Source organism: Arvicanthis niloticus, chromosome 2, assembly GCF_011762505.2.
Source record: "Arvicanthis niloticus isolate mArvNil1 chromosome 2, mArvNil1.pat.X, whole genome shotgun sequence".
Classification (NCBI taxonomy): Eukaryota; Metazoa; Chordata; class Mammalia; order Rodentia; family Muridae; genus Arvicanthis; species Arvicanthis niloticus.
The window spans coordinates 59,554,896-59,581,051 of NC_047659.1; the positions used below are offsets into that span (position 1 = coordinate 59,554,896).

General features: G+C 48.3%; 1 protein-coding gene across 4 annotated transcripts in view; it reads left to right on the forward strand.

Annotated features, from left to right (window-relative positions):
- Positions 1-22,992, forward strand: part of Slc43a1 (solute carrier family 43 member 1) — a 33,515-nt gene extending 10,523 nt beyond the window's left edge. For 3 of the 4 annotated variants that reach the window (XM_076928987.1, XM_034495827.2, XM_076928988.1), the window contains exons 3-15: positions 2,146-2,323; positions 2,420-2,475; positions 2,604-2,680; positions 5,357-5,449; positions 7,272-7,405; positions 8,361-8,539; positions 9,669-9,815; positions 9,930-9,965; positions 10,164-10,317; positions 12,446-12,587; positions 12,850-12,923; positions 14,354-14,477; positions 22,293-22,992. In XM_076928987.1, the coding sequence (XP_076785102.1) occupies positions 2,146-2,323; positions 2,420-2,475; positions 2,604-2,680; positions 5,357-5,449; positions 7,272-7,405; positions 8,361-8,539; positions 9,669-9,815; positions 9,930-9,965; positions 10,164-10,317; positions 12,446-12,587; positions 12,850-12,923; positions 14,354-14,477; positions 22,293-22,439 (1,541 nt within the window). In that variant the 3' untranslated portion in view covers positions 22,440-22,992. The remainder of the gene's footprint in view (positions 1-2,145; positions 2,324-2,419; positions 2,476-2,603; positions 2,681-5,356; positions 5,450-7,271; positions 7,406-8,360; positions 8,540-9,668; positions 9,816-9,929; positions 9,966-10,163; positions 10,318-12,445; positions 12,588-12,849; positions 12,924-14,353; positions 14,478-22,292) is intronic. The other variant, XM_076928986.1, reaches the window with a different exon arrangement.
- The last annotated feature ends 3,164 nt before the right edge of the window (positions 22,993-26,156 follow it).

The following is a 26,156-nucleotide window of genomic DNA, read 5'->3' on the forward strand; positions in this document are numbered from 1 at the left end:
TAAAGATTAACTGAGATTTTGCTTGAACAACCTGGCACAAAGCAGGTGTTAGCTGCAAGCTAGTGGAATGACTTAAGTGGGAGCTTGTCATTTGATTATGAAAGACTTAATGGTAGGGACAGTCTCTAACTCCGGGGCTACAAATTCAAATGTCATATAAGGGCAGGCAGATGATAATGAAGAAGGCAAGCAGGGCAGGGTTAAGATAGCCAGCATCTGGGAGCTATGAGTTAGACAGAAACCTGTTCAAAGACAGCCCTCTTCAGTAGGAACGGCTAGATCTTCCTGACTTTCCCTCCCTCCCCTCTCTCTTTCTCCCTCCTTCTCTTTCTCCTATGTTGCTCAGGTTTGGTCGGCTCAGAACTCCTGCACTCGGGGGCTCTTACCTCAGCCTCCTGAGTAGCTGGGACTGTGGTTGCACACCACCATGCCACAGCTGAGAGCCCAAATTGTCAATGAACTAGAAGTTTGGATTTTTACTTAAAGTGACACTCAACCGGATCTACTGCCAGCCCAGCACAACAGGGGCAGGGAGAGAATCAGTGGTGGTTTGTGGCCTTTGATCTGACTTGTCTTTCTCCAACACAACGCTGGTGGATAGCAAATGTCCAGTAATCAGGTGTACAGTAGACCCATGTGGACAAACCCAGTGGCGAAATGGATGGTGATCGTAAAGACAGTTAAGTAAGAGGGTTAGCATCATCTTCAAAGGCTGAGCGGTCTAACCTCCTGCCTCCTTCCTCTAGGTGCCTTAGTCCTTTCCCTAGCTTCCCGGGTAGTTGGTACTGCCCAAGGCAGTTCCTTTCTTTGTAGTCTGCTTTTATGATATACTCTTTATGTTCTTTTTTTATGTTAACACACAGATATCATTACCTCCTGCTACCTGTAGGTCCTGTGCCAGTTTAAGGCTATTTGAAGTCAGAGGTCAATAACCACCCTCTTTCCCAGGCACAATTGTATCCTTCCATTCTCTTTACAGAACTCACTAGTTTTGTATTTTTAGTTAACGATTCTCTTTCTGTCTCTGTCTTTCTGTCTCTGTCTCTGTCTTTTTCTCTCTCAAGGCAGAGTCTCGTGCATAGCTTAGGCTGGCCTGGAACTCACTATGTAGCTTAGGCTGACCTCAAGGCAATCCTGTCAGCCTCCTGAGGGCTGGGAATTCATGCATGAGTCATCATAAACAGTTCACCTCACCCTAAAAATCAGCATCCATTTGTCCCTCATCGTGAGCCTTTGCAGAGCTAAGGGTACGATCTGTGGGTCTGGGCTCAACCTCACTGTCAGCTATTTCAAGAGCTCTGGAATGTGCCTCAGCCCTTTCCCCTGGGCCAGGAACTCTGCAGAACTCTCTTCACTGTCTCCAGCTGAGGCTGCTCCTTGGCTGCCCTTGTTAGCAGACAAGGGTCTGAGGCACAGAGTAAGAGACTTTCCTTGGTCCATAGCCAGTCAGGTGGACGATAAGAATAAAGACCCTGTTTAGCCTGTTTCCCAGGTAATGCCCTGTTTTCCCCAGGCACCCAGAAACAATTTGGAAGCAACCGCCTCATGGCTCAGTGCACAGTATGTAAAGTCACCTTCTGTCCCCTTTACCTTGTTACAACCCCCAAGTTCACAGCTGAACTTGGCCCCTGGAAGGCAGCACATTGGTGTCTTCATGTGGGGGATGGGATGCTTTATTAGTGGACTCTTGGGGGCTTGTTGTGACTTATAGGGTCTGTGCAGAACAATGTCCAGAACATAGTTAAGTGCTAAATAATACGAGCTGTTATTATCAGAATGTCACTTACTGAGAAGGCTTTCTCTACTTTTTATGTGTATTGTTATTGCACACATTAGAGAACCAGTCACAGATTTGGGGTGTTCCCCACTGGTGCTCTCCAGTGACTGTAATAACTTGGTACATACTGTAATGTCCACTTTCTCAACTGAGTTAGTTGAAGCCTCAGATTGTGAGTGTATGTGATTCTCTCAGGACCAGGTCCTAATGGCTATAATTCATGAGCTCTTTTCCTACCCCAGACAGAGCATACTACTTCCAGGGACACCTGGCTGGTTCAAGCCGGAGGCCTGGATTGGAAGGCAGGACCTCTGAGCCAGGCTTCCTGATTCTGTTGTATGTGCTGAGCCCTCCCTTTCCCTCCTCAGCTGAGAACAGGACCAACACCACCCAAGATGAACAGCATCAGTGGACAAGCTGTGACCAGCAGGAAAAGATGCTCAATCTGGGTTTCACCATCGGTTCCTTCCTGCTGAGTGCTACCACACTGCCTCTGGGGATTCTCATGGACCGCTTTGGGCCCAGGCCCCTGCGCCTGGTGGGCAGGTGAGGTGGCTGGGTTGTAGGGAGATGCAGGGCCAGGAAGGTGATGCAGAGGAGGGGAGGTTAAAACTCATGCCCTACTCTTCTGTGTCCTTACAGTGCCTGCTTTGCTGCATCCTGCACTCTCATGGCCTTGGCCTCCCGGGACACTGAAGGTAAGCCATCCGCCCTCGTGTGCCTTCTCTAGAATAGGCACGATGAAGGTGGACATTGACCCCGGTTGCTGCCTGTGGGCTCCCACGGCTCCACAAATGCCCTCATCTACCCTTCTTTCTCTTCCCAGTTTTGTCTCCGTTGATATTCCTGGCACTGTCCTTGAATGGGTTTGCTGGCATCTGCCTAACGTTTACCTCACTTACTGTGAGTATTACTGATTTGCCCTGGCAGCCATCCAGACACCTGGGAGTGGGTGGGGTTAGAAATGAGTGACAGGGGGTTGAAGAGAGGGCTCAGTAGTGAAGAACATTTGCTGTTCTTCCAAAGGACCAGATTGGGTTGTCGGACCCCTGGGCTTCCAATTGCCTATAACTCAAGCACCAGAGAAACTAACACCCTCTTCTGGCCTCTAAGGGGACAGCACGCAAGGCACACCCAGACACACTCATACACATAAATAAAAACAACTTTAGAATCACGAGAAAGGATGAAGAGTGTCTCAGATCAAGTGCTTGTGTGTGAGACTCTGCGGGTGGGAACTAAGGGTAGGCACGGAGCTGTGCGTGGGTGAGACTTTGTGTGTGTACTGAGCCTGTAATGTCAGCTGAGATCCATTCCCGCACTGAGCCTACAGTACAAACAGGACTATGGCCTCATCTTCCAGAAGCTTCCATATGAGGGACTAGGGAGGGGTGAAACAGAAAACCCAATAAGCAAGCAGACTAATAAATCATGTCAGCAGTCATAAATACTGGGAAGAGAACTCAACTGGGTAATGTGGTCCCGAGGGCCAAGGAGCAACTGAGCTTCGGGGACCTTTACCACATTATAGGGGAGTGTGTGTAAAAGGGCTTGAATGGAAAATGCATCTGCGAGGTTGTACTGTGTGCATTTGCCAATAGTTGACTGTCTTCGACCTACTAAACTAACCTTTTCATGTGGCTCAACCTATTACGTCTCTGTGTGTTTGTTTTACTGTATATGTTTATGTATGTCTGTGGGCATAAGGGTTAAAAGTTTAGCTGGGTGGGGGGTGGGGTAGGGAATTTACTGTTGGGCTTTTTTATTTTTATTTTTTTTTTTTTTGGTTGTTTATCTCGTATTCGGCCAAACTGGGTGTTTTGGCCGAATTTCTCATCCCAGCAGCTGCCGTTAACTGCAGCTGGGGACATTTCACAACTTTCAAGGAAGCTGGTCCCTTCTGATCCACCCCTCTGTGCAGCAACCCCTTCCCGCTGTGCAGATTGGCTCAGGTCTCTAAATCTCTTCTGGCTGGAACAGGAGGCTTGACCTGGACCCTGCCCTGGGTTGTAGAAGGGATTGGAGGGCCAGCCAGTCTACTCTTCAGCGGTCATCGCCTTGGTGATATCCAGCCAATAGTGGGGCCTGACGCCAGCCCCGCCCCGCCCCACCACTTGCTGTCCCTGCCCCCCGCTGACAAGCCTAACCGAGAGCCTTTTGCTGTTGCAGAAGTCTGTGAGCTCTAACTACCTCCTGGTCACCCTATGGTTAGCTCTCGCCAGTGCTAGGCTTAGACAGAGCCTCTTCCACCATTGAGGTACAGGGATCCTTTCCTGGTGTCTTTAACAGTGTACATAACAGATAGAGGGCACTAGGAAACCTTGTTCAAGTGGGAGCCTAGTTGGTCTCCCTGACTGTGTTCTCTTGGGTCAGCGACAGCTCCCTTCTCTGTTTAAATGCTTTACTCTCACATTGATATTTGAGGTCTCTTGACTGAGCCTCTGTTCTGGTGGCGAGTTTTTAGTCTCCGTATGGCATCTAAGGCCCTATCCTATGGTATCTAACAGTGGAAGACAGTGGGATGAAGGGAGGACTTTGCCTTCCCTTTCCCCGAGGGCCTGGCTCACTATTAGAATAATTGATCAATGAATTCATTCCTGGTTGGTGTTCTGGGCCTGCTTTGCCCATCAGAGCCACCCCAGCTTCATTCTTACCGTCCCGGTCTTTCCTATGAACCGGTAGACTATGGTATTTGGGCCTCGGAGAGGATTAAAGGTCCCCTTTGTTTTAGAGGGTTATCCGAGGCTGTAGCCTTGATGAAGCCAGGAGGAAGTCTTTAAGGCTGGGAACTTGAGTGCTTTTCTTTCTGTCACAGCTTTGGTTTTCTCATTTTGGAAATGAGTTGGACCACACCAGTGCTTTTTTCTTTCTTTTTTGTTTATGTTACTTGCATGTGTGTTTGGTCTGCATGTGTCAGTGTATCGTATGCATGCCTGTTGCCCTGCAGAGGCCAGAAGAGGCCAGAGCTATAAACAGTTGTGAGAAACTGTGTGGGTGCTCACTGGTTATTGAATATCTGTGAGCTCTCCTGTCCCTTGATCAGTGTTTCTTTTTTTTTTTTTTTTTTTTTTTTTGGTTTTTGAGACAGGGTTTCTCTGTGTAGCCCTGGCTGTCCTGGAACTCACTCTGTAGACCAGGCTGGCCTCGAACTCAGAAATCCGCCTGCCTCTGCCTCCCAAGTGCTGGGATTAAAGGCGTGTGCCACCACCGCCTGGCTTGATCAGTGTTTCTTAACACCTGCTCCAGCAGATTATCCAGAGGTGTCACCGAATAAAAGGGGCTTCATGAACAAAAATCCTGGGTAGCCCTGGGATGAGACAAAGTTAAAACTTCTCTCTAAGAATATTTCTGGAACACTGTTAGTTGCCCGTGTGCATTGAGGGTGTGGTAGAGCGGTCAGAATGAAAACATTCCCCAATGGGTTTTACCTTGGGACTTTTCTGTAGGTTTCCTGGGGCCGCCATTCCTGGAGTTCACTTTGAGAAATGCCTCCGAGCTTTCCTATAGAGTGCTAAGAAAGGGAAGCCCCGGATGGGATTATCATATCACCAGCTCACAGGAGTTGTTCTTCTCCCTCAGCTGCCCAACCTGTTTGGGAATTTGCGATCCACTTTCATGGCCCTCATGATTGGTTCCTATGCGTCTTCTGCCATCACTTTCCCTGGAATCAAGGTATGGTACTTTTCGTAGGGCTGGGGAAGGCTGGGGAAGAAGGCTGGGGAAGAAGGCTGGGGAAGAAGGCTGGGGAAGAAGGCTGGGGAAGAAGGCTGGGAAAGGCTAGGTTGTCTTTTTCCCCCTCACTGTGTGTTTGTATGTGTGCATAATACAGTTGGGCTCCTCCATGCTTATGGCAGCACAGGTTGATGTGGGGTCTTAGTCTCTTGCTCTCTATCTTTTTCTTTTCTTTCTTTGTTTTTGTTTTGTTTTGAGACAAGGTTTCTCTGGTTATCCCTGGCTGTCCTGGAACTCACTCTGTAGAGGATGAGGCTGACCTCAAACTCCTAGGGATCCACCTGCCTCTGCCTCCCAAGTGCTGGGATTAAAGGTGTGCACCATCCCCAACCAACTCCATCTTAGTTTCTTTGTTTCTCACTGAACAGGAAGCTTGCAGTTTTAGCTAGACTAGCAGGCCAGTAAGCCCACTGGGATCTGTTTGTTTTCACACCACAGCCCATCCCGGGTGGCAGATGTGTGTTGTCACATCCCACCTTTGCTTATGTGATGGAGATCTAAACTTAACCCACAGACTCATTTCCCTGCTCCTCTGTGTTGTCTTTTTGCTTTGCCACAGGAATTGGATGGGGCAGGGTAAGTGGTGGTGTTGAGTCCAGAAAGCCAGATATTTCGGCTAAATCTTCCTACTGGAGAGGCTGGGTAACTTTGTCTAAGGTTACAAAGTAAGCCTATGCCAGAGTAGATCTTGGTCAGGCTAGCCTGGTGGTCCTGGAAGAGGAAGGTCTAAGCTTTAAGCTTGGGGTAGGCTGGAGGACTCGGATTCTTCCTCTGTCAAATGGTCCCAAGCACTCTTTCCACTGGACCACGCTATCGTTCTTCAGAGTTGACCTTGGGCAGCTTATTGCTTTCATGGACATTTTTGCTTACCTTCTCTAAAGGAGTTTGGAGTGGTGAGCTTGAGGAATCCTCTGTTACCCCTATATGCTTAAGGGGTGCTGTTTATAGAAGCTCTGTCTTACCTTCAGAAGGAAAGAGTCCAAGTTTTAAGTTCCTGGAAGAGGTGGAGGTTTTCCCCACACAGTGACCAGGGCTCTCACCAGGAGGCTGTTAGGGAGGACAATTGGAGACAGTTCTCTTATCAGAGGGGCTGACACACTTGCACAAGAGCCCAAGGCAATTTAGAACCTATTTGTTCTGGAATTAGAAACTTGCTGGTCAACCCACCTCCTTGGGGCGTGTGTAACTGTGTGCTCTTGGGGAACCTTGAGATAAGGCTTCTCGGGTTGGATTTGCCTCTCCATGAGGAAGTGTGGTAGCCAGAGGAAGGGTAAGCTCAGAGCATTAATTTCCCTTGTGCATATAATATGAAGTCAGTGTGTGTGTGTGTGTGTGTGTGTGTGTGTGTGTGTGTGAGAGAGAGAGAGAGAGAGAGAGAGAGGGAGAGAGAGAGAGAGAGAGAGAGAGAGAGAGAGAGAGAGAGAGAGAGAGAGAAAATAATGGTTTTACGGAGTCATTGGCAAAAACTGGCATTCCTTTCCAAGGTAGTAGTTGAGAGTCCCTAGGCTTGTGGAGGAAGGGGCAGGCACCTTCAATACTTTTAAAGAACGGCCCCACACTCCTTTAATGGGGCTTGGGTGAAGGAAGGGAATGGCAGGCATTCTTGGTCTGACTTTTAATTTCTGTCTTTGGTTTCCCCACCTTCAAATTGGGTATAAGGAGCAGGATGCAGGAGACCTTGGAGGCTCCAGTCCTCCAAGGGTTCTGCCTTTGTGGGGCCCGGGCAAGCTGGCTTCCTCTATAGCCTGTCCTTCCCCAACAGCTGATCTACGATGCTGGAGTCCCCTTCACGGTCATCATGTTCACATGGTCTGGCCTGGCCTGTCTTATCTTTCTGAACTGTGCTCTCAACTGGCCTGCAGAAGCCTTTCCTGCCCCTGAGGAAGTTGATTACACGTGAGAGGCTGGGAGAGGAGGTTGGAGTGTGAAGTGGATCCCTGACCCCTGACCCCTGACCCCTGGCCCCTGGCCCCTGCTGTAGAGGGTTAAGGCCAGGGCTATGATGATGTGATTGACAGAATGGGCTTTGGCTTTAGACTTGGATTTGGAATTCAGTTTCGCAAATGGCCTCGAGTTTCCCAGCTCTGCTTTTGCACCTGAGCCACCTGTTTGCACGTGTTTTTAAAATAGCAGCGATAGCACATAATAGGTGGTCAACATGTACTTTTTATAATTAATGTCAATAATCTCTTTGGCTTTGGAGGAGAAGGTTAGAGTAGGAGACCTCACCACCATCCCTGAAAAGTAGCAAATATTACATGGACCCAAACAAAAGGCTGCCAAGAAATTTAGCTTACTGGTTTTTTTTTTTTTTTTTTGGGGGGGGTAGGAGGCAGGGGAACAAACTGATTGCCAACTTTCCCCAGCCCCTTTTCAGTTTAGTAACAGCCAGAGGTGGCACTGCACAGCCTAGCACTTATGTGTGGTAATAGTCAAATAGCTGGCATTTATTGAGTAACTACTGTATGCCACACACTGTACTTACTGCCAAATAGCTGTGTGATATAGATGCTGTTACCAACTCTGTAAATGACAGAGACTTGATAAAGGTCCTAGAATTGAAGAGGTGAGTTGAAGTTTGGATGGGACCTGGCTGAGCCAATGTCTGCACTTCTTCCATGAGAATAGACCAAAAGAAAAACATTCATCTGCCCTTCATTTACCTGGGTATCTGCATAGGCAGCTGCCTAAGCTAGGCTCTGAGCAAGAGAGATGGGGGCAGCAGTAGGGAGTTTATGTCAGGGCCAGATAAAGGGTTGCTCGGTACCCTGGGACAGTCTGGAATGGTGCCTAGAGCTTGACATTAGACTGCACAGCTAGCTCTCACATACTGTGGTCTGACTGTTGGCAGGAAGAAGATCAAACTCATTGGGTTAGCCTTGGACCACAAGGTCACAGGTGACCGCTTCTACACCCATGTAACTATGGTGGGTCAGCGGCTGAGTCAGAAGACCCCCAGCCTGGAGGACGGGGCTGATACCTTTATTTCATCCCCGGATATTCCTGGTACCTCAGAAAAGACTCCTGAAAGTGAGTGTCTTGTCAGGTTTCTAACCTTGAGGGGCAGGGAGGGTGCAATGTCATCACACCTTGGTTTTCATAATACCCTCTGTGGATATTGTGGATGGGGAAATCAAAGCCCAGTGGGAAGTTCAGATTCAGGGGTACCCTGCTGGGTCCTCTGGAGGAGATTCCAGCATAGGGCAAATCTTCTGAGCCATGAGGCAGCTGGTGCTTTGCCCCCAACCCACCTAAAATCAATCTCCCTGCCTCTTGCATCAGGTACTGCCAAGTTGGGGAGCTTGGGGGCAGGGCCTTCTGTTGTCTGGCATACTTATACCCCCTGCTGGCCAAAGGAGGAGATGCACAAGGCTGAAGTTCCTTTCCAAAGATACCTTAGCTCTCTTTCTCTCCCTCTCTCCCTTTCTTCCTCCCTCCCTCCTTCCTTCCCTCCCTCCTTTACTCTTCCCTTCTTCCCCATCCCCCGGGCCTCAGCTACATGATTGAGGATAGAGCATGGACTCTTTAGTGAGAAGGTGAGAATCTGAGTCCTGCTTTCCATTGACTGACATTGTCACTGGTCCTCACCCTTGCCTTCTTCATGTCTTAAACCATCATCCAACGGGGAGGGTAGTTACGAGGACTGCCTGACTCACTGAGCAGGAAAGCTCTTATGTGGTGTACAATGGGTCCAGCCATAATAGTAATTATCCCCACTGCCCATCCTTACAGGAGGATGCTTGAGAGTGGGAGCCTGAGCCAGGCCCCCTGCCATTTACTTGTCTGAACAGCAGCTTCCTCACTGTGGGAAAGCCTAGCTAAAAGAGAGAGAGAGAGAGAGAGAGAGAGAGAGAGAGAGAGAGAGAGAGAGAGAGAGAGAGAGAGAAGATTGTTGCAAAATTGACTTAATGGAAATAAAGCTTATCAGGTATTGTGTTGCATAGCAATTGCTTCATAAATATTGCTAATATACAGACATAGGAAGCATTTAGAGGGCCCCTGAAAATGTGCTTTGGAGGCTGTTGTAGAACTTGGCAGGAGCTTAGTGTATAGTGTACCTGAACCTTATTGTCTCTGAAGAGTCCTTTAGTTACTCTTCCCATATAAGCTGAACAGTGGAAGGTCCGGGGGTTTGACCTCCCACCCACTGTCTCCTCAGAGCCTGTCCTTTTTCGCAAGAGCCTCTGCTCCCCCATTTTCCTGTGGAGCCTTGTCACCATGGGCATGACCCAACTTCGGGTCATCTTCTACATGGGTGCCATGAACAAGATCCTGGAGTTCCTTGTCACTGGTGGCAAGGAATGTGGTAAGGCTCGTTGGAAACCCTGTGCAGGGGTGGGAACATGGTGTGTGTGTGCAATGCAGCTCAGAGGATCATCTGGCTAGGCTTCTGCTCATCATGTCTCTCCTCTACCCACAGAGACGAACGAGCAGAGACAGAAGGTAGAAGAGACAGGTAGGGAGATAAAAGGAGAGCCTGGGCCCATACTTACCCTGACACGTCCCGTTTTTTGGATTGGACTCATTCTCATAGTCCTGGGGTCCTGAGAATTTGGATCAAAGGAAGGCTGTCTGAGCACAGTCTTCTGCTGGAGGTGGGTGGCAGTGCCCAGCCAGCTGCTGGCATCCTGACCCCACGTCTCTTCTTGCCCAGTCGAGTTCTACTCTTCCATCTTTGGAGTCATGCAGCTGCTGTGTCTTCTCACCTGCCCCCTCATTGGCTACATCATGGACTGGCGCATCAAGGACTGTGTGGATGCTCCAGCGGAGGGCACCCTGAATGAGAGTGCTTCCTTCGGAGATGCCAGGTGACCCGTAGGGATGGTGCTGACAGGAGCCCAGACAACACTTTCCAGTTCCTCTTTGTTGGTGCACATAGCATCTTATTTCAGTCTCCTAAGAGGTCTGAGAAAGCAAGACACTTCCCTGTTTTACAGCTGGGGAAACTGTCTAGAGAAGGCATGGCCTGTCTGGCATAAAAAGTACCTCTAGTTGCGGGCTGGGTGTGCTCTAGGCACTTCGCACAATTTTTAGTCCCACAGCATCTCTACAAGATGAGTTCATGATGGTCCTCCTTTGACAGACTAGGAAGCTGAGACCTGCATTGTACCACTAAATAACCAGCCGGAGAGCACACACACAGCAGGTTTCTGAGCCAGTGCCAAAAAGCATACCCTCTAAAGCTTGTCTGAACTTGGGGACTTATGCCTTTTATCTAAGCAGTGGGCCGAAGCAGGAGGTTGCTATGGGTTTGAGGCCAGCCTGGTCTACATGGTAGTACTAGGCTTACTTTGTCTACAGAGCGAGACCCAGACAATTTCAAAATAAAGGCTAAGGAAAGGTGGGGGGTTGGTTTATTAGTTATCTGTTGCTGTGGAATGCATTGCCCTATTCCCAAATCACAAATGTTCACTATTTCACACTTCTGCTAAGGGCAGGGAGTCTGGGAATACTTCGGCTGGATGTTTCCAACCTGGGGCTTCTCATAAGGTTATGTTCTAGCTTCCTGCTAAAGCTGTGCTGTCCAAAGCGCTGCCTGGATTGGATAACTGCTTCCAGCTTTGTTAGTGTGACTGAGCATGACGTGGCCTGTGTTAGGACTACTTTAGATATGGCAGATGGCTTCCTGACAAAGAGTTCTGAGAGAGGAGAGAGGTGAAGGCAGAAGCCATTGTGTCTTCTGTAATGTAGTCTTAGTAGTAACCTACGGTCACCTCTGTCATGGCCTGTGCTCACTCAGAGTGATGGTGTAGTGGAAGATGGCTTGGGGTTATCCTGGGCATCTTGTTGGCTGAAGATTGAAGTTGGATTGAACTCAGGGATCCTGGCAATTTTGCCCTTTGCAAATCCATTTGCCCTGAGACTGTGGGAGGGGTGATTAGGAGAAAAGGTATTTAAGGATGAACCCAGAGGCTTTCTTTTGTTTTCTGGAGCCCAGCCTTCTACTCTTGATGGTCAAAGCCCATTTACAGAGCCCATCTGACAGGATAGATGAACAGCCTGAGCTCACCCCAGCCTGACCTTCTTTTTCCTGGGCTGGCCCCAGAGCTCTTGGTCATGCCAAAAGGGGAGATTTCTGGGCAGTCATGTCGAGCTGTGCCCAGATTTGTGGGAGCCGGCTCCAGATGGGGGTCCCACATTGGCATCTGCTTTTGTTCAGGCTGGTGGGGCAGTTGGTCTGAGGAATCCCGGCTCTACCTGCCTTGTCATCTATGATCTCCTTAATTCAGTGTGTGTGAGACACGCTTGGGACATTTGCCAGGCTGATTTCCTGGGCCTCCAGACATTCTGCATTCTGGGGATAGGTCTGTAGATTTATACCTCAGGTTGGTGCTTATCTAGTTAGACGAGGAAGACGTGCTTATAGAGAAATGGCTTTCTCTTTTGCAGATGAGTATGAATGTGTGTGTGTGTGTGTGTGTGTACATGCACACATGTGGGTAGAGGGCAGAGGACAACCTTGGCTGTTGTTCCTCAGGTATTGTCTATGGTTTTCAGTTTGAAATAGGTTCTCTTATTGACATGGACCTCTAGCCCAGTAGACTAGACTGGCTGGTCAGTGAGGTCCTGGGATTCACCTGTCTATACCTCCCTGACACTTGAGTTTACAAGTATATACCACTTTTAGATACAGTCTAGCTTTCAATATGTGGACCAAGCTGGCCTTGAATTGCTAGGATTAAAGACGTGCACCATGCTGTTTAGTAATAACTAGAAAAAAAAATATATATGGCATTTAGTGGGTACACTCAGATTTTCACGTTTACAAGGCAAGTACTTCACTGACGAAGTCATCTCTCTCGATGGAGAAACGGTTTTCTGCTTTTGATGCTTTTCCTATCTACAGGCATACCAGCAGGGGGTGGGGCCAGGCTAGTACCAAGGAGCTCCCACAGAGTTCTAGGCAGCGGCTAGTGACTGTCTGTTCTTTTTCAGAGACGGGGCTATCACCAAGTTCACCAGACCACGCTACCACAAGATACAAAAGCTCACCAATGCCATCAATGCCTTCACCTTGACCAACATCCTGCTTGTGGGTTTTGGCATCACCTGCCTCATCAAGAACTTAGAGCTGCAGGTATCTACTCTCCTCCACCCCTCTCCATTTCTAGGACTTCCTCCTAGGGATGTTCTAGAAGCATGGCTCTGTTCCATGTCTGTTTCCTGGGTTCTCTAGGAGGCATGCTTATTAGATCATGTCGGTGAGGGTTGGGTCAGGGTAGAACTGTAGATGGCCCAGGAAGGCCTGGGTCCCTCCTCTTTCTGCCTTGATCTTTCTGACCCTCTTCTCTCTCTCTCTCTCTCTCTCTCTCTCTCTCTCTCTTTGTCTTGGATTTCAGTTCGTGGCCTTTGTCCTGCACACCATAGTTCGTGGTTTCTTCCACTCGGCCTGTGGAGGTCTCTACGCTGCAGTGTGAGTCACGTGGACCAAACCTCCTTCTAGAATTTTGCCTGCATAGTTAGGGGTGCTTAGCCAGAGCTGAAAGGGACCCAGTGCTCTAATGTGGCATTGCTCCTGGCCTCCTGTCAGTATTGGCTTGTCAGAGGGGGATGTGGTCGTGGAAGCTGGCTGTTCATATCTCATGGCAGGAACTCAATGATTACAGGTAGTTCACACACAGAGATGTCAACGTCATGATGTCCTTCCTAAAGAAAATGGGAGTCTCCTCTGATGAACTTTTTGCCCCTGGGGCTGGATTGTGGCCTTGCTCCTTATGCCTGTCTTGTAGAGATTTCTTGTAGTGTCCCAGTGAACAACTTTGGTTCCCTTCTCCCTTCATTCCAACCGGAAGGCGCTATTGAGATACTTCTCTGCATGGATTACGTCATGCAGGGCCCCTTCATGGGAAAGCTCTGGGTACGTGGTTGGCTAATGCTCCCTGGAGCCATCTTAGCAGAAGGCAGCTCCTCTGCTTCTACACTGTCCCAGTTATGCCTGTCAGTCACCTTTGATGTCTTTTCTCTGAACACTCATATCCAGGGTATCTGTAATCCTCTTGGCTCCACCTTTCACGTTCCCCCATCTTGTTTAAGTCCCACTCCGACCTAGTGTCATCTCCAGGGTGGATCACTGCAAATTCACATCACCTTTAGTAACCTTGTGTCTCGCTCCCACCCCCGTTTTGAGGCAGGGTTTCTCTGTGTATCGCTGGCTGTCCTGGAATTCTGTCTGTAGACCAGGCTGGCTTTGAACTTAGAGATCTGCCTGCCTCTGCTTCCCAAGTGTCAGGATTAAAGACGTGCGCCACTATGCCTTCCCGCCTACTCTCCTTTTAACATGGGCTGGATCACGAGTTATCCAGCTGTCCTTTTGTCATGGCCACCTCTGGTCACCTCAGGGTCTCCATTTGTAAGACCCTGGTCTCCATGCAGTTCTCCACTTGTCTGTTTAGCTTCCCTCCTTAGCTCTTAGCATTAAAATGCTATGCATTTATCTTACTTAGACCACAGCTGCGGGATATCTGTTGGTTCATTGCTTTTCTTAAGCACTTTGAATGGCGTCTGCACATAGGAGAAGCTCAGTAAACATTTGTGGAAAGAAGAACATGAGTAACCTACTGAGGCTTGTCCCCTCCCTGCTATTAGTGAAGGAAGTGGGATACAGAGAGGCTGAGCCACAGACAATGACCACGCAGAGAGTAGGTGACTGAACCCAGCCTGCTGGCTCGGGAGTGGCGTATACCTTTGAGGGCAGGGACCAAGGGCTATACAACAGAGCCTGAATTCTTCAAGGAACAATCCTCCTGGCTAACACAGTGACATCTTGGGAGGGTGCTGGGTATGGGGATGGGTGCTGGGTACTGGGGGGTCTTGCCTCTGACTCTTGGATGTCCCTCTGGATAGGTTCCCGTCCAATCATTTTGGGACGTTGACAGGTCTTCAGTCCCTCATCAGTGCCGTGTTTGCTCTGCTGCAGCAGTTACTCTTCATGGCCATGGTGGGACCCCTGCATGGAGATCCCTTCTGGGTGAGAGCGGGTTGAACATGGGGCCCAGGGGACTTGGTTCCTAGTTCTGGGGAAGAGGGAGGGGTTTGGTTTTTGTTAGAACCCCTCACTCCTCGCATCTCAACCAGGAGGTGCCTTGGAGATACCTAATCCGGTTCTGTGAGGCTGGCTGCTCGTCAGAACCCATCCCAGAGTGTTAAAAACCACGCGTCTCAGATCAGTCTCTCTCCTGAGCTGGTTCCAACAGTCTGCTTGTATCCTATTTCATTAAGCCGTAGCATGCGCGTGGTGAGTGTGTATGACTGTATCCATGATTGTGTGTGCGCGCGCGCGCGCGTGTATGCGTGCCTGTGGAGGCCCGCGGTTGACACAGGGAGCACTGCTTGATTGTCTTCCACCTTATTCCCTGAGGCAGGGCCTTTCAGTTGAACTTAGAGCGTGACAGTGTGAATAGTCTGAAGACCCCCATACTCGGGAGACCCTTCCTCAAGCCTCCGGAATGGCGACCACCCAAAAATCACAAGAAACCATACCTGGATGCAATCAGCAGAGGTTTATTAGGGGAGGAGCCGGCGGTCAAAAACGACAAGCTCTTTAGCTCCAAGAGCAGGGTTTTTGGCAACGTGTGGTGGGTTAAAGGGTCTTTTATAGCATGGGGTGGGGGGAGGAAGGCATTTTCGCGCGCTTACACATGATTGGTTGTTTTGAACATAGCACTGGGAAGACCAAGGGAGGGGTAACCAAGAACAGTGGAACATTTCAGAGAATCTAGCCCAAATGATCTAGAGTCATGTGAGATCACTCTGCACACTCATTCTTCTCAAAAATGTGGTTTTCACCATGCTATTGTGTCCTATTCTGCCATTTCCTCCGGCTATAGGGCTATGGCCCCACCTAGGTGATAGCATCTTTATCTGTAGTCAGGAATGCCTTCCTGCCTTGGGTGAGGCTTGGGGAATGTAATCCAGCAAGTGTCCTTCACCTGGAATGTGAAGGTCTGAAATCTTATTTTCAGTTCCGAGTTCTAAAACTCGGAAAAATCTACACATATTTCATAAAATGGCCTTTATAATTTTTCACTCTACATCCCCACTTCTTCCAATTTGGTTATGTTTTTAATCATAAAAACTCAATTATTAATAAGTCTATTCTCACCCCACTTCTTCCGATTAGGATCTTTAGAAAAGTTTAAACTCCAGTGTCATAATAATTACCATTTTCTTGACCCAAAGTCTTACATTGGTGGTGCAACACAAAAAGCTGAACAGCATTTATTCTCTCTCTAACAAAAGTTACTAATCTATTTAAAATGTAGGGGCCTATGGTTAAAAGCAAAAGTAAAATCACAAGTGGTCCAGCAAGGGAGGATTGAACTGACTCTCGAATCAACATTGTTGTGCCTCTCTGTGTCTCTGGTGTAACCTTTCTCTGAATTTACTCTCTGGTCACTCTTGAATGGTCTACATAATAGTAACATTTTTTCTTAGAGCAGCACACAGACTTTCTCCTTTAAGAAACAGCAAGTCTAGTAACAACTTAACTTTGTTACTGACTGTTCTAGGGCTCTCAAATCCACATCAGTGGCAGCTCTCAGCTGATGAAAGTAATGAGGTGTCTGTATCAATGTAGTTACACCTGTCTCTATACCTATGGCCACTCCTAGTCACAATGTAACAGCTAGAGTCAAGGAAAATAGGCTGTCTGCAGAATCATCCATCTAGGGTGTATCTCAAACTCAGTTCAAGAGTACCTGCGGGATTTAGCTGGACAAGTACACAATAATCTTTGTTTTCATCAAAGATAGCAGTGGAAACACATGGTGTTAACCCGGAGCTGTAAGTCTACCATTTATCAATTTTAGGCACTAGGTATCTGTTAGCAGGGGTTCTTGGGCTCTATTCTATTGACTAGGGGTTTCAAAACATTTCCTTTTCTTTGTAGCACACTTTCAAAGTTGTCTTCTGACTTTTCCACATTTTGTGGCACATAGCTGTCTACATATACATAAAATCACATATATAATAAAGAGAAATTGCAAAAGGAACAAATCTATATAACTCTAGATTCACATTTCAACTTCAATCTTGTAATCACAAGCTGTCATTTAACCTTGGGTGTACACACACTAAGTCCCACCCTCCAAGGCAGCATTTTCCCTGTGCCTCTGGGGTGGTCTCAGGAGTCAAGGCCTGCTGCTTCTTTAGCCTTGTAGAATAGCAGAAGACCTGGAGCCAAAGAGTAGGGGGTTGTTCAGGCATCTGGATCTTCTCCAGTTGACATCAGTCACAGGTGGTGATGGTGAACTTCAAGGAGGTCGGATGGTCCACAGCACCAGGAACAGTCTTTTAGTAGCCTGAAAAATCATTTCTCACACAAAATGGGCATTCTGGGTATGGAGCAAGAACAAGGGACACTCTAGCCAGCGCCAGTTCCCAAGGGTAGTTTAATTTTAGGGTCCTGTATATTCTCTCTACCTGTCCTGAGCTTTGGAGACAGTATAAACAATGGAGCTTCTATAATCTCTGACAATTCCTGACTTACCTTAAAACTGCTATCTGATCTAATTACCTAGGACACTTTAAACCTCGAGAAGGTCCCTATTCTAGGCTGTTTTCTCCTAGGCATTTCTTATCTATTCTAAGTCTTATTATTTCTCTGGCTTAGAACCTAAGGTCCCTTATACGCTTTAAGTCTCTTAGCTGCTTGGTTGCACTCATATCTTAAGAGTCCATCTGTGTATTTAGCCTGGTAAATCCTTTGCTTTCTGGGGAGTATAGTTCTCTCTTCTTGTGTGCGCCATTGTCTATTTTAGGCCCCAAACCTGGGCAACAAATATTTACAGCTTCCGGTTTCATCAGGGTTTCCTCTCTTGGCATATAGCCTTGCAGGCATGGACTGTGGCAAAAGCATACCTGTTGTCCATGCAGATGTTGGCTTTCTTGTCAGCCCCAAGTTCCAAGGTTGTTCTCTGCACCGATGATCTCAGGGGTGGGGAGTCAGTCCAGATGACATTTGTGTCCACCACAGTAGTGCTGGCTTGCCTCTGACCAGCATGGAGAAAACTGCTCCCGTCTGTAAAGCACGTTACCTCGGCTCCCGGATGGAGTCAGTAGGAGGAGCCTTTCCTCTACCCGTGAGTTCTTGTCAGTTAGTTGCAGCCTGTCTGGATCCCAATCCTGGGGAGTAAGTCTCAACCCGACAGAGGGTAGGAACAGTCTAGGATGACCATAAATGAATGGGATACCCAGCCCATCTCTTAGTCCACCATTTTCGGGTAGTCCATAAATATATTTTGGCCCATTGGCCTGGAGGAGGACCCTGTCTATCTTAATCACTGTCTTCACACAGAGCTAATATCTTCACCATCTGGGATGTTTTTCAAGGCCTGGGATTTCTTGGCCCTGGCTTCTATTTGTTAGGCCCCTCTTGGACCCTGAAGCTGGCTCCTTTACTTGCGATGCACACACTGGTCTTTTTCAAAGAGTTTTATCTCTCTTTGATTGGAGTCCCTTTTTTCTGCTTTCTGTAAATTCTTTCCTGTCACCTTTCTCTTTCTTCACCTCTCTCTAGTCTCCTCTATTCCTCTCTATTCCTGTGGACTCACAGCAACTGATCTCTATTCTTCTTCTCTACTCTTTTCTTCTAGACTTACACTAAACCTTCTCTATTCCTCTTCTCTATTCCTTTCTTTTAAATCTTCTCTCACTTGCTATTACCATCAATCATTTTAATATGTAGTATACTTCCTAAATCTTTCAATGACTTATCTTGTAGTCTCTGTAGCCTCTGGAGCCTTGTCTACACTGACAGAATGTCTCTATGAGCTAGTCTAGAAAGGCTGTGGGTAACTTATCTGATCTCTGCTTAACCTCATATGTCCTGATCAAACTTAGTGGGGTCTCATATAACCCTCTCTCTCAAGATCTATCAGCGGAATCTGGCGTGGGCCTTTGGGTGTCCCTTACCTTCTGTCACATGGAGGTCTCAGTCACATCTGCTGACCACGGCCTGATCAATTGATGGGGTCCCCAATCTGAAGACCAGAACCTGCAAAGGTCTTGTGAAAGCAAGGCTTTTACCTTATTTATTGCTTTGAACTCTGTGTAGACTGATGCATTTGTGAGGCTGCATGACTGCTGTTCACATCACACTAGAGACCATAACCTAATTCAGTCTGTAAACAGTACCTTGTCCACAGGTGTAATGTGAGCTCACCTCTGAAGCTCTAAGAAAGAAATCAAATCAGAATGAATAGCCTTATCTATAGCATTTCACAGCAAGGATTATTACAATGTTAAAGGTTTACACAGTATTAACAATTTTTAAAAGGCAACTTGAGTTACATTTGACACTTATTTGAATTTAACTTTTAACAAAATAGAAACTTTGGTAGAAGTGATATACAACAAGAACAACAAAGTAGCACAAGTCTCTACCACTTCTTTAATTTTATCTTGTCAGAACTCTCATCTTTGAACCAAATCTTAATGAAAATCTCATACAAATAATGAAATTGACTCAAACAGTAATGGCTAGAAAATTTATCAAAACTGAAGGATATATATATATATATATTTCTGACTCATATATATATATTTCTGACTCAGGGCAGCCTATAACTTTTAAGCTGTAATTTTAGAAAAAAGCACTCCTTTACGTATTAAACTGGAAAAATCATTATCAACTTCCTTATTACAGAAGCTAAAAAACTGCTGCCCCCCCCCCCTTTTTTTTTTTTCTGCTTTCTGCTGGTGCCTTTCTCCTAGCCACAGAGCAGGGCAAATTATCAGTTTTTCTTGTGTAAATCAAGACTGCCTCACAAGTAAGTTTTAAACTAAATTAAGTAACTCTCAGGTGAACAATCTTGCTGCGGCTGTTTTCTTTTTTATCACCTGGGTTCTCATCTATCTTCATAGGCGGCAGGTGGAAAACCGCCATTTGTTGCACTAGTGACCTCAAGGTACCCAGTACAGCCAGGAATACCAAACTAGGTAGCCGTTACACGCTGTTGCTGTGCGGGGTAACCACGAGTTGTCGCCCGCCAAGTGCGGGGCTGGGTGAGCGGGCTGGGTGAGGGCACCCTCCATGTGCTGTTACCTGAAGCATACCCTACATGAGGTAGGCGGGCTGTAGGAACAGGAACCGCGAGCAGGAACCGAGGTAGCTGCCCCTTATTAAAGGACCTGCCCGCCTTTCTGCAGTTGTATTCTTGTACCGGCGGCTTCATTTCTCTCTCTGCCGGCAATCATGTTACCTATTTTTAACTCAAGATGTTTAAGACAGTAGATTAACAGCTAACACACAGATGATTTGCCAAGAAAAGACACACACATATAAAAAAAAACAACACAAATAGCTCACCCCTCTCACGGGTGGTACATAAAACACAGATAGCTCACCCCTGCCACGGGTGGCACAAATAACACTTAACCACATTTGGTTACGACCCCAGGTGGAGAAGGATTCCGCGTCTTCTCCCCAAGTAGGAGCGCTCAGGCTCTTGAAACCTGACGGTCAGATTCCCTGACCCTCTGGAAGGCCTCTCGCCTTCCAAGTAAGACTCCAATAACCAGACAACGCGGTCAGTCTTCACAGATTCAGATTTAACAGATTCAGACAGCTTGGTCAGCCTATGCTGGACCAAGTCTACCAGATTTCTAACACGCCAGCAATGAACAAACCAAAAATAGACACACTGCCATGAGAGCATAACAACCATGGTGGCCATTTCTGACCATTTCTCTCTAGTTTCATTGTTAACACACAAAAAGACTAACAAAAAACCCGTCCCAATCGCCAGTGCCAGTCAAGAGGGATTCCACGTCCTCTCCGGCACCTAGATGCAAACCTGTGCCAGCCAAGAGGGATTCCACGTCCTCTCCGGCACCTAGATGAACCCCCAAACGTCTCTGGGGGTGCAGCAGCTAGTGACTCTCCAGCACGTCTGCTAATCACTCATTTGTCCCCTCTCGAAACGAATGGTTTACTGCCCCTCAGGAGACAGAAACAGCTGCCAGTCCAAACCGAAGTGCACTTTTCAGAAACCAAATAATCCAGATAGACGGGCACAAACAACTTAGAAACCAAATAACTTAAACAAACCTAGACAAAACAGCACACGATTTAGGCAACCCTAGCACACGAGAAATCAGACGATTTAGGCAAACCCGCACATGAAAAACCAGAAATCAGTACATGAAAAACCAGGCAATTTATACAAAAGGTCACACAACAATCAGACAGAAAAAAAACCGCGGTGTCCCTTTACCTCCCAGCGTGGTTCTTGGATTAAGGTGGTCGCATATCCAGGACGAGCCCCCAAATGAAGACCCCCATACTCGGGAGACCCTTCCTCAAGCCTCCGGAATCGCGACCACCCAAAGATCACAAGAAACCATACCTGGATGCAATCAGCAGAGGTTTATTAGGGGAGGAGCCGGCGGTCAAAAACGACAAGCTCTTTAGCTCCAAGAGCAGGGTTTTTGGCAACGTGTGGTGGGTTAAAGGGTCTTTTATAGCATGGGGTGGGGGGAGGAAGGCATTTTCGCGCGCTTACACATGATTGGTTGTTTTGAACATAGCACTGGGAAGACCAAGGGAGGGGTAACCAAGAACAGTGGAACATTTCAGAGAATCTAGCCCAAATGATCTAGAGTCATGTGAGATCACTCTGCACACTCATTCTTCTCAAAAATGTGGTTTTCACCATGCTATTGTGTCCTATTCTGCCATTTCCTCCGGCTATAGGGCTATGGCCCCACCTAGGTGATAGCATCTTTATCTGTAGTCAGGAATGCCTTCCTGCCTTGGGTGAGGCTTGGGGAATGTAATCCAGCAAGTGTCCTTCACCTGGAATGTGAAGGTCTGAAATCTTATTTTCAGTTCCGAGTTCTAAAACTCGGAAAAATCTACACATATTTCATAAAATGGCCTTTATAATTTTTCACTCTACAAGTCTAGTTAGGTAGTTTTCTCCAGGCAACTGGAATTACAGGCAGACCACCACTCCCATGCAGTGTTTATATGATTTTGGGGATCTGGACTGTGGTCCTCATGGTTCCCATTCACACTGACTTACGGAGGCACCCTCTCTCAGGGCTCCTCCCCACCTGACTGAAGATGTTCAGTGGCAGAGCGCCTGCTCCTGAGGTACCACTGTTGTCATCAGGCTCCTTCCTTGCAGAACTCATCCACCTCCCTGACATTATTTTTGCTTGTGTGACAGACAACCGTGAACCCTCCTTCTGAGGGAACACTGACACTACTCTCCCCGAAACCTGGCTGAGCAGTCGTGGTACTGAGCATGCTGGTTTTTCTTTCACTCAGTTTTTGCCACAGTCCAGCTGTGAAAGAGGAACTCAGAGCTGAGACTTTTTGCCCAAAGCCGCACATGAATCATGGAGTAGGATGTGAGTCCCAGGAGCCCGTGAAGGTCGTGGTCCTGGGAATGAAGTCCTACGTGCTCCAGGCTGGCTGTGGCTCTTTTGACCATGACAAAGAGCCTTTTCTTGTCATGTTACTGGGATCCTACTGGCTGACATGAGCCTGCCTTCAAGGGGATCAGTCCCTCCACTCACGAGAGTGTTGTATTGTGGGCCCCCCCTGTTATTTCTTAGACTTCACCTCAGGCCCTTTGCCAGATTGCTGATCCATCTGACATGCTGGTAAAACAGCCACCACACCTGCTAGATCTGACCATATTTTTTCTGGTCCTGGACCTGGAGTACAGACAGCTACCTTCTCCTCCATGTTGGGAGTCTCAGGCAGGTCCCTGAAGAAGATGTGTCCAACCAGGAATGATTTGGCTGTCTTTGATTTTCTTCCCATGTTCTGAAGGTGAATCTGGGCCTCCTGATTCTCTCGCTCCTGGGATTTCTCCTACCTTCCTACCTCTACTATTACCGGTCTCGTCTGCAGAGAGAGTATGCCACCAATTTGCTAGACCCTCAGAAGGTGCTCAATACTTCAAAGGTGACTACATAGACTCCTGAGGCCAAGAGACTTGGAGGACAGGCAATCAAGGCCTGATAACGCAAATGGAATGGCCCGTGGTTTTCTACCTGCGTCGTGTGCATAGAGCCAGGAGCTGTGGATTTATAAATACTAAGAGTTCTATTTTTGTAGGAACTTGCAAAAAGGGAAACAAACAGAACAAAACCCCCAAACCAAAAACAGCCCTTAAAAAATTCCCCCCAAAAGGCTGTCCATCAACTGAAGACAGTGCCTATTCCAGTGGTTGGGCCATCTTCTTGGAAAACAGAGTGTGGGGCTGCCCTTTTTCCACACTTGGCCTAGGAGCCTCTGTGGAACTGCCTTCTGAAGACTCATGGGATCAGTGAACAGACTACACTAAGATTCCAGCTGCCAAGTGTGCACACGTCCATGTCATGCACATGTGTATAGCATCCTTTCCTTCAGGGGAGGGACTGAGGGGCTGGCTGTATCCATGAGGGGGTGTGGGAGCTGGAGGGCGGGTTCCCTCCCTGGTGCTGTTTCTTACAGGTCTTTGTGGAAATAAAAAGGGAAGTGAAATCTGGCTGGTGTGTATCTGTAACTGGAGGAGTGTGTTGTTGTCTTTCTAGAACTCTATCCCTCTGCCTCACCTAGACTTGGCTGGGCCTTCAGGAAGGATGCTTGGGGCCAGGGGAGCTAGAGCAATGGTTCAGAAGACTTGATTTTAATTCTCAGTACCCACATGGCAGCTCACACTCCAATATTCAGAGTGAGTTCTGTTCTAGAACAGCCAGGGATACATGGAGAAACCCTGTCTTGAAAAGCAAAACAACATTTTGTGTCTGTCTGTCTGTCTGTCTGTTCATTGGTTGTCCAGCCATCTTCCTCTCCTCAGCTATGTACTACCTTGCTATCTGTCTTTTCTGTTGTGCAGACACCATCACCAAGGCAACTTTAAAGAAGGAAGAGTTTGTTGGGACCTACAGTTTCAGAGGGGTTAGAGTCCATAACCACCGTGACAGGGAGCATGGCAGCAGGCAGGTCACATTTTGAGACAACAATCAAGGAATAAAGAGAGCTAAATGGGAATGGTGTGGGCCTTTGAAACCTCAAATCCCAATGACACCCCTCCTCCAACAAGGCTCTGCCTCTTAATCCTTCCCCAGGGGTTCTACCAACTGGGGACAAAGTATTTAAATATATGAGCCTATAGGGGCCATTCTCATTCACCACACCATTAGAGTCTAAAGGAAGTTCAGTTTCTGTCTCCCCAGGGTTTGGGAGTACATCTTGGAAGCTGCCCTTTCGCCATACAAGAGACCAGGGCCAAATGCTTAAGGAGGACACACTTAAAATTAAGAGCCAGGTGTGGTGGATCCCACCTGGAATCACAGGCCTTAGAAGGCTGAAGTAGGAAGATGGCCAGGACTGTGAAGCTATCCTGGACTACATAGTAAATTCCAGGCCAGCCTGAGCTTCAGGTCTCTCTCTCTCTCTCTCTCTCTCTCTCTCTCTCTCTCTCTCTCTCTCTCTCACACACACACACACACACAGAGAGAGAGAGAGAGAGAGAGAGAGAGAGAGAGAGAGAGAGAGAGAGAGAGAGGAAGAAGAGACATTAAAGAATGACTGAAACTTTTCTGTCACCAAGACATGTTCTGGGGCCTGCTGAAAGCAATGCCTGTTTGTTGCCTCCTATTTTATCTTAAGACATCAGGCAAAGTCTGAGCTGGGTTACACTATTTTTACATTTACTTTAAACATTAAAGCGAGGCTTTAAAATTACTCACATGTAAAGAGAACACCATCTTAAGTAATGAGCAACATTCCAGGAAGATGTGACCTTGTTTATCCCAGGCTATCACTGGTCTGTGCCCTGGGACATAAAGCCTTAGCAGTTAGTCATAGACTGGCAGGGCCACTGATGCCTGCTCACAGAGGTGAGTCACTTCATCCTGATATGGTTGGAGAGGTTAGTAACGCACTGCTTTGTAGTTTTCAGAAAACACCTAGAAAGGTTGAGGTGAAGGCAAGTGGTACACAGAGGCAGAGAGGATTTAGGCAAGGGCAGGTAGCAATGTGACTACAGAAGCCTGCCCCATTAGCAGTCAAGGTCAGAAAGGATTACCCGGGTCATTCTAGTTCTCAGGACTAGGCGACTTGTTAGAAACGGGAACTCGCTATAGCTAGGACTAGCCTCCAGCTTGCAATCCTCTTGCCTCAGCTTCCCAACTGCGGGGTTAACAGATTAGCACCACTGTCTCTGACTTTGGAGTGACCCCAGTAATAGTCCAGATCCTCTCTCTCCGCCCCTACCCCATGGAGGACCCCCAAATGCTAGGGCTGGAAGCTAACATTCCAGATAAGCTGTGCTTCCCTGTTTGTTCTGAGTTCCTCTTGAGGAATAAATAAAGAATGGCCCACCCATCTTCAAATGACAAAACCCGCACGGAGGTCTGGAGAGAAGTCACGCAGCAGATGGTTGCTTTAAGCAGACTCCTGACTCTCTATGTGGCCTTTTGTGCACACACACACACACAAATCTCAGAATGGGAGAGATCCTGTCAGTGAGGCTGGCTAGCTCCCAAAGGCCCTGCCGGGGTCTTCCTGCTCTCTCTGCCCAGGACTCTAATTTTGCGAACCTCAAACCATCGAATGACCTGTTTGGCATCCCAAACAGATTCTCTGATGAAGGCAAGCTCTGGAAGCCCAGTGTGTGGGCGAGCGGTACTCAGTATGCCCAGCAGGCGGCGCTGCGTGTTTGACGGTGGCCAAGTCGGGGGTGGCAAGCCAGGAGGGGAACCCCAGACCGCTGCGCTCAAATCCACACTTCTGGCACCTATGCCTCGGTTTCCCTACCTCTGCTTGCTCTGTCCTTTCCCAAAGTCTCTTCTACATCTTCCCAGACCCCCCCGCCCCCCAGCCCCTGAAGCACTCTCTCTCAAGCCCCACGGATCCCTCCGGAGAGGGGACTTCAACAGCTACCCTGCCCAGCTGAGGCAGGGGCTAAGAGAGAGAGGTGGAGGCCGACATGTGGACCTTCTAGGAGAGGGGTGTCATCATTGTTCCATTCCTGGGGATGGGGGAGTTTGGGGAGGGGGCTGGGCAGGGACGGAAGCAAGTTAGAGCCGTGTTTGTCGCGGCGCTGCCTAGAGGAACAGATGGCTGGGGAGGGGAGAGGGTGCCTTGCCGGGAGGAGGGGTGCGGGGGCCGGAGGATGAGGAACGAGGAATTTCGACGCCTGAGTCTCCCGGGAGAAGTCCCCCTCCTCATCTCTTCCCAGAAAGAGGAGCCGGCAAGAGCCTGTCGTTTTCCCTAGGAGCTCCGGCCTCTGCCCCGCCCTTTGAGCAGTCCACCGCCCAGGGGTGCGTCCCGGGCTAGCTGGCTCCTTCGGAAGGACTGGCTAGAGGCCAGGGGGAGCTGCCTGGGGCTCAGGGGTTAATGGGACTGCGATCCCAGGGACGAGGGGGCGGCAGGAAGCACGCTCTGGGTTGGGAGCGAGTTCAGGGATCGCAAACAGCTCTGGGAAACGTGTTAATTGGAACTTTATGCAGATTAGCTGGCACTGGGGGCTGGGGAAGGCCGGAGAGAACAGGTCAGAAGGATGCTGGACACAGCTGAATCCCCGGGGGTGCAGAGGGCCCTGATTAAGGAGGTGACACACGCGGACCCACAGATTCCTGTAATTCAGAGGAATCACATATAGAGGTGCACTGGTCTTGGGGAATGAAACGCTTGCTCTCTGGT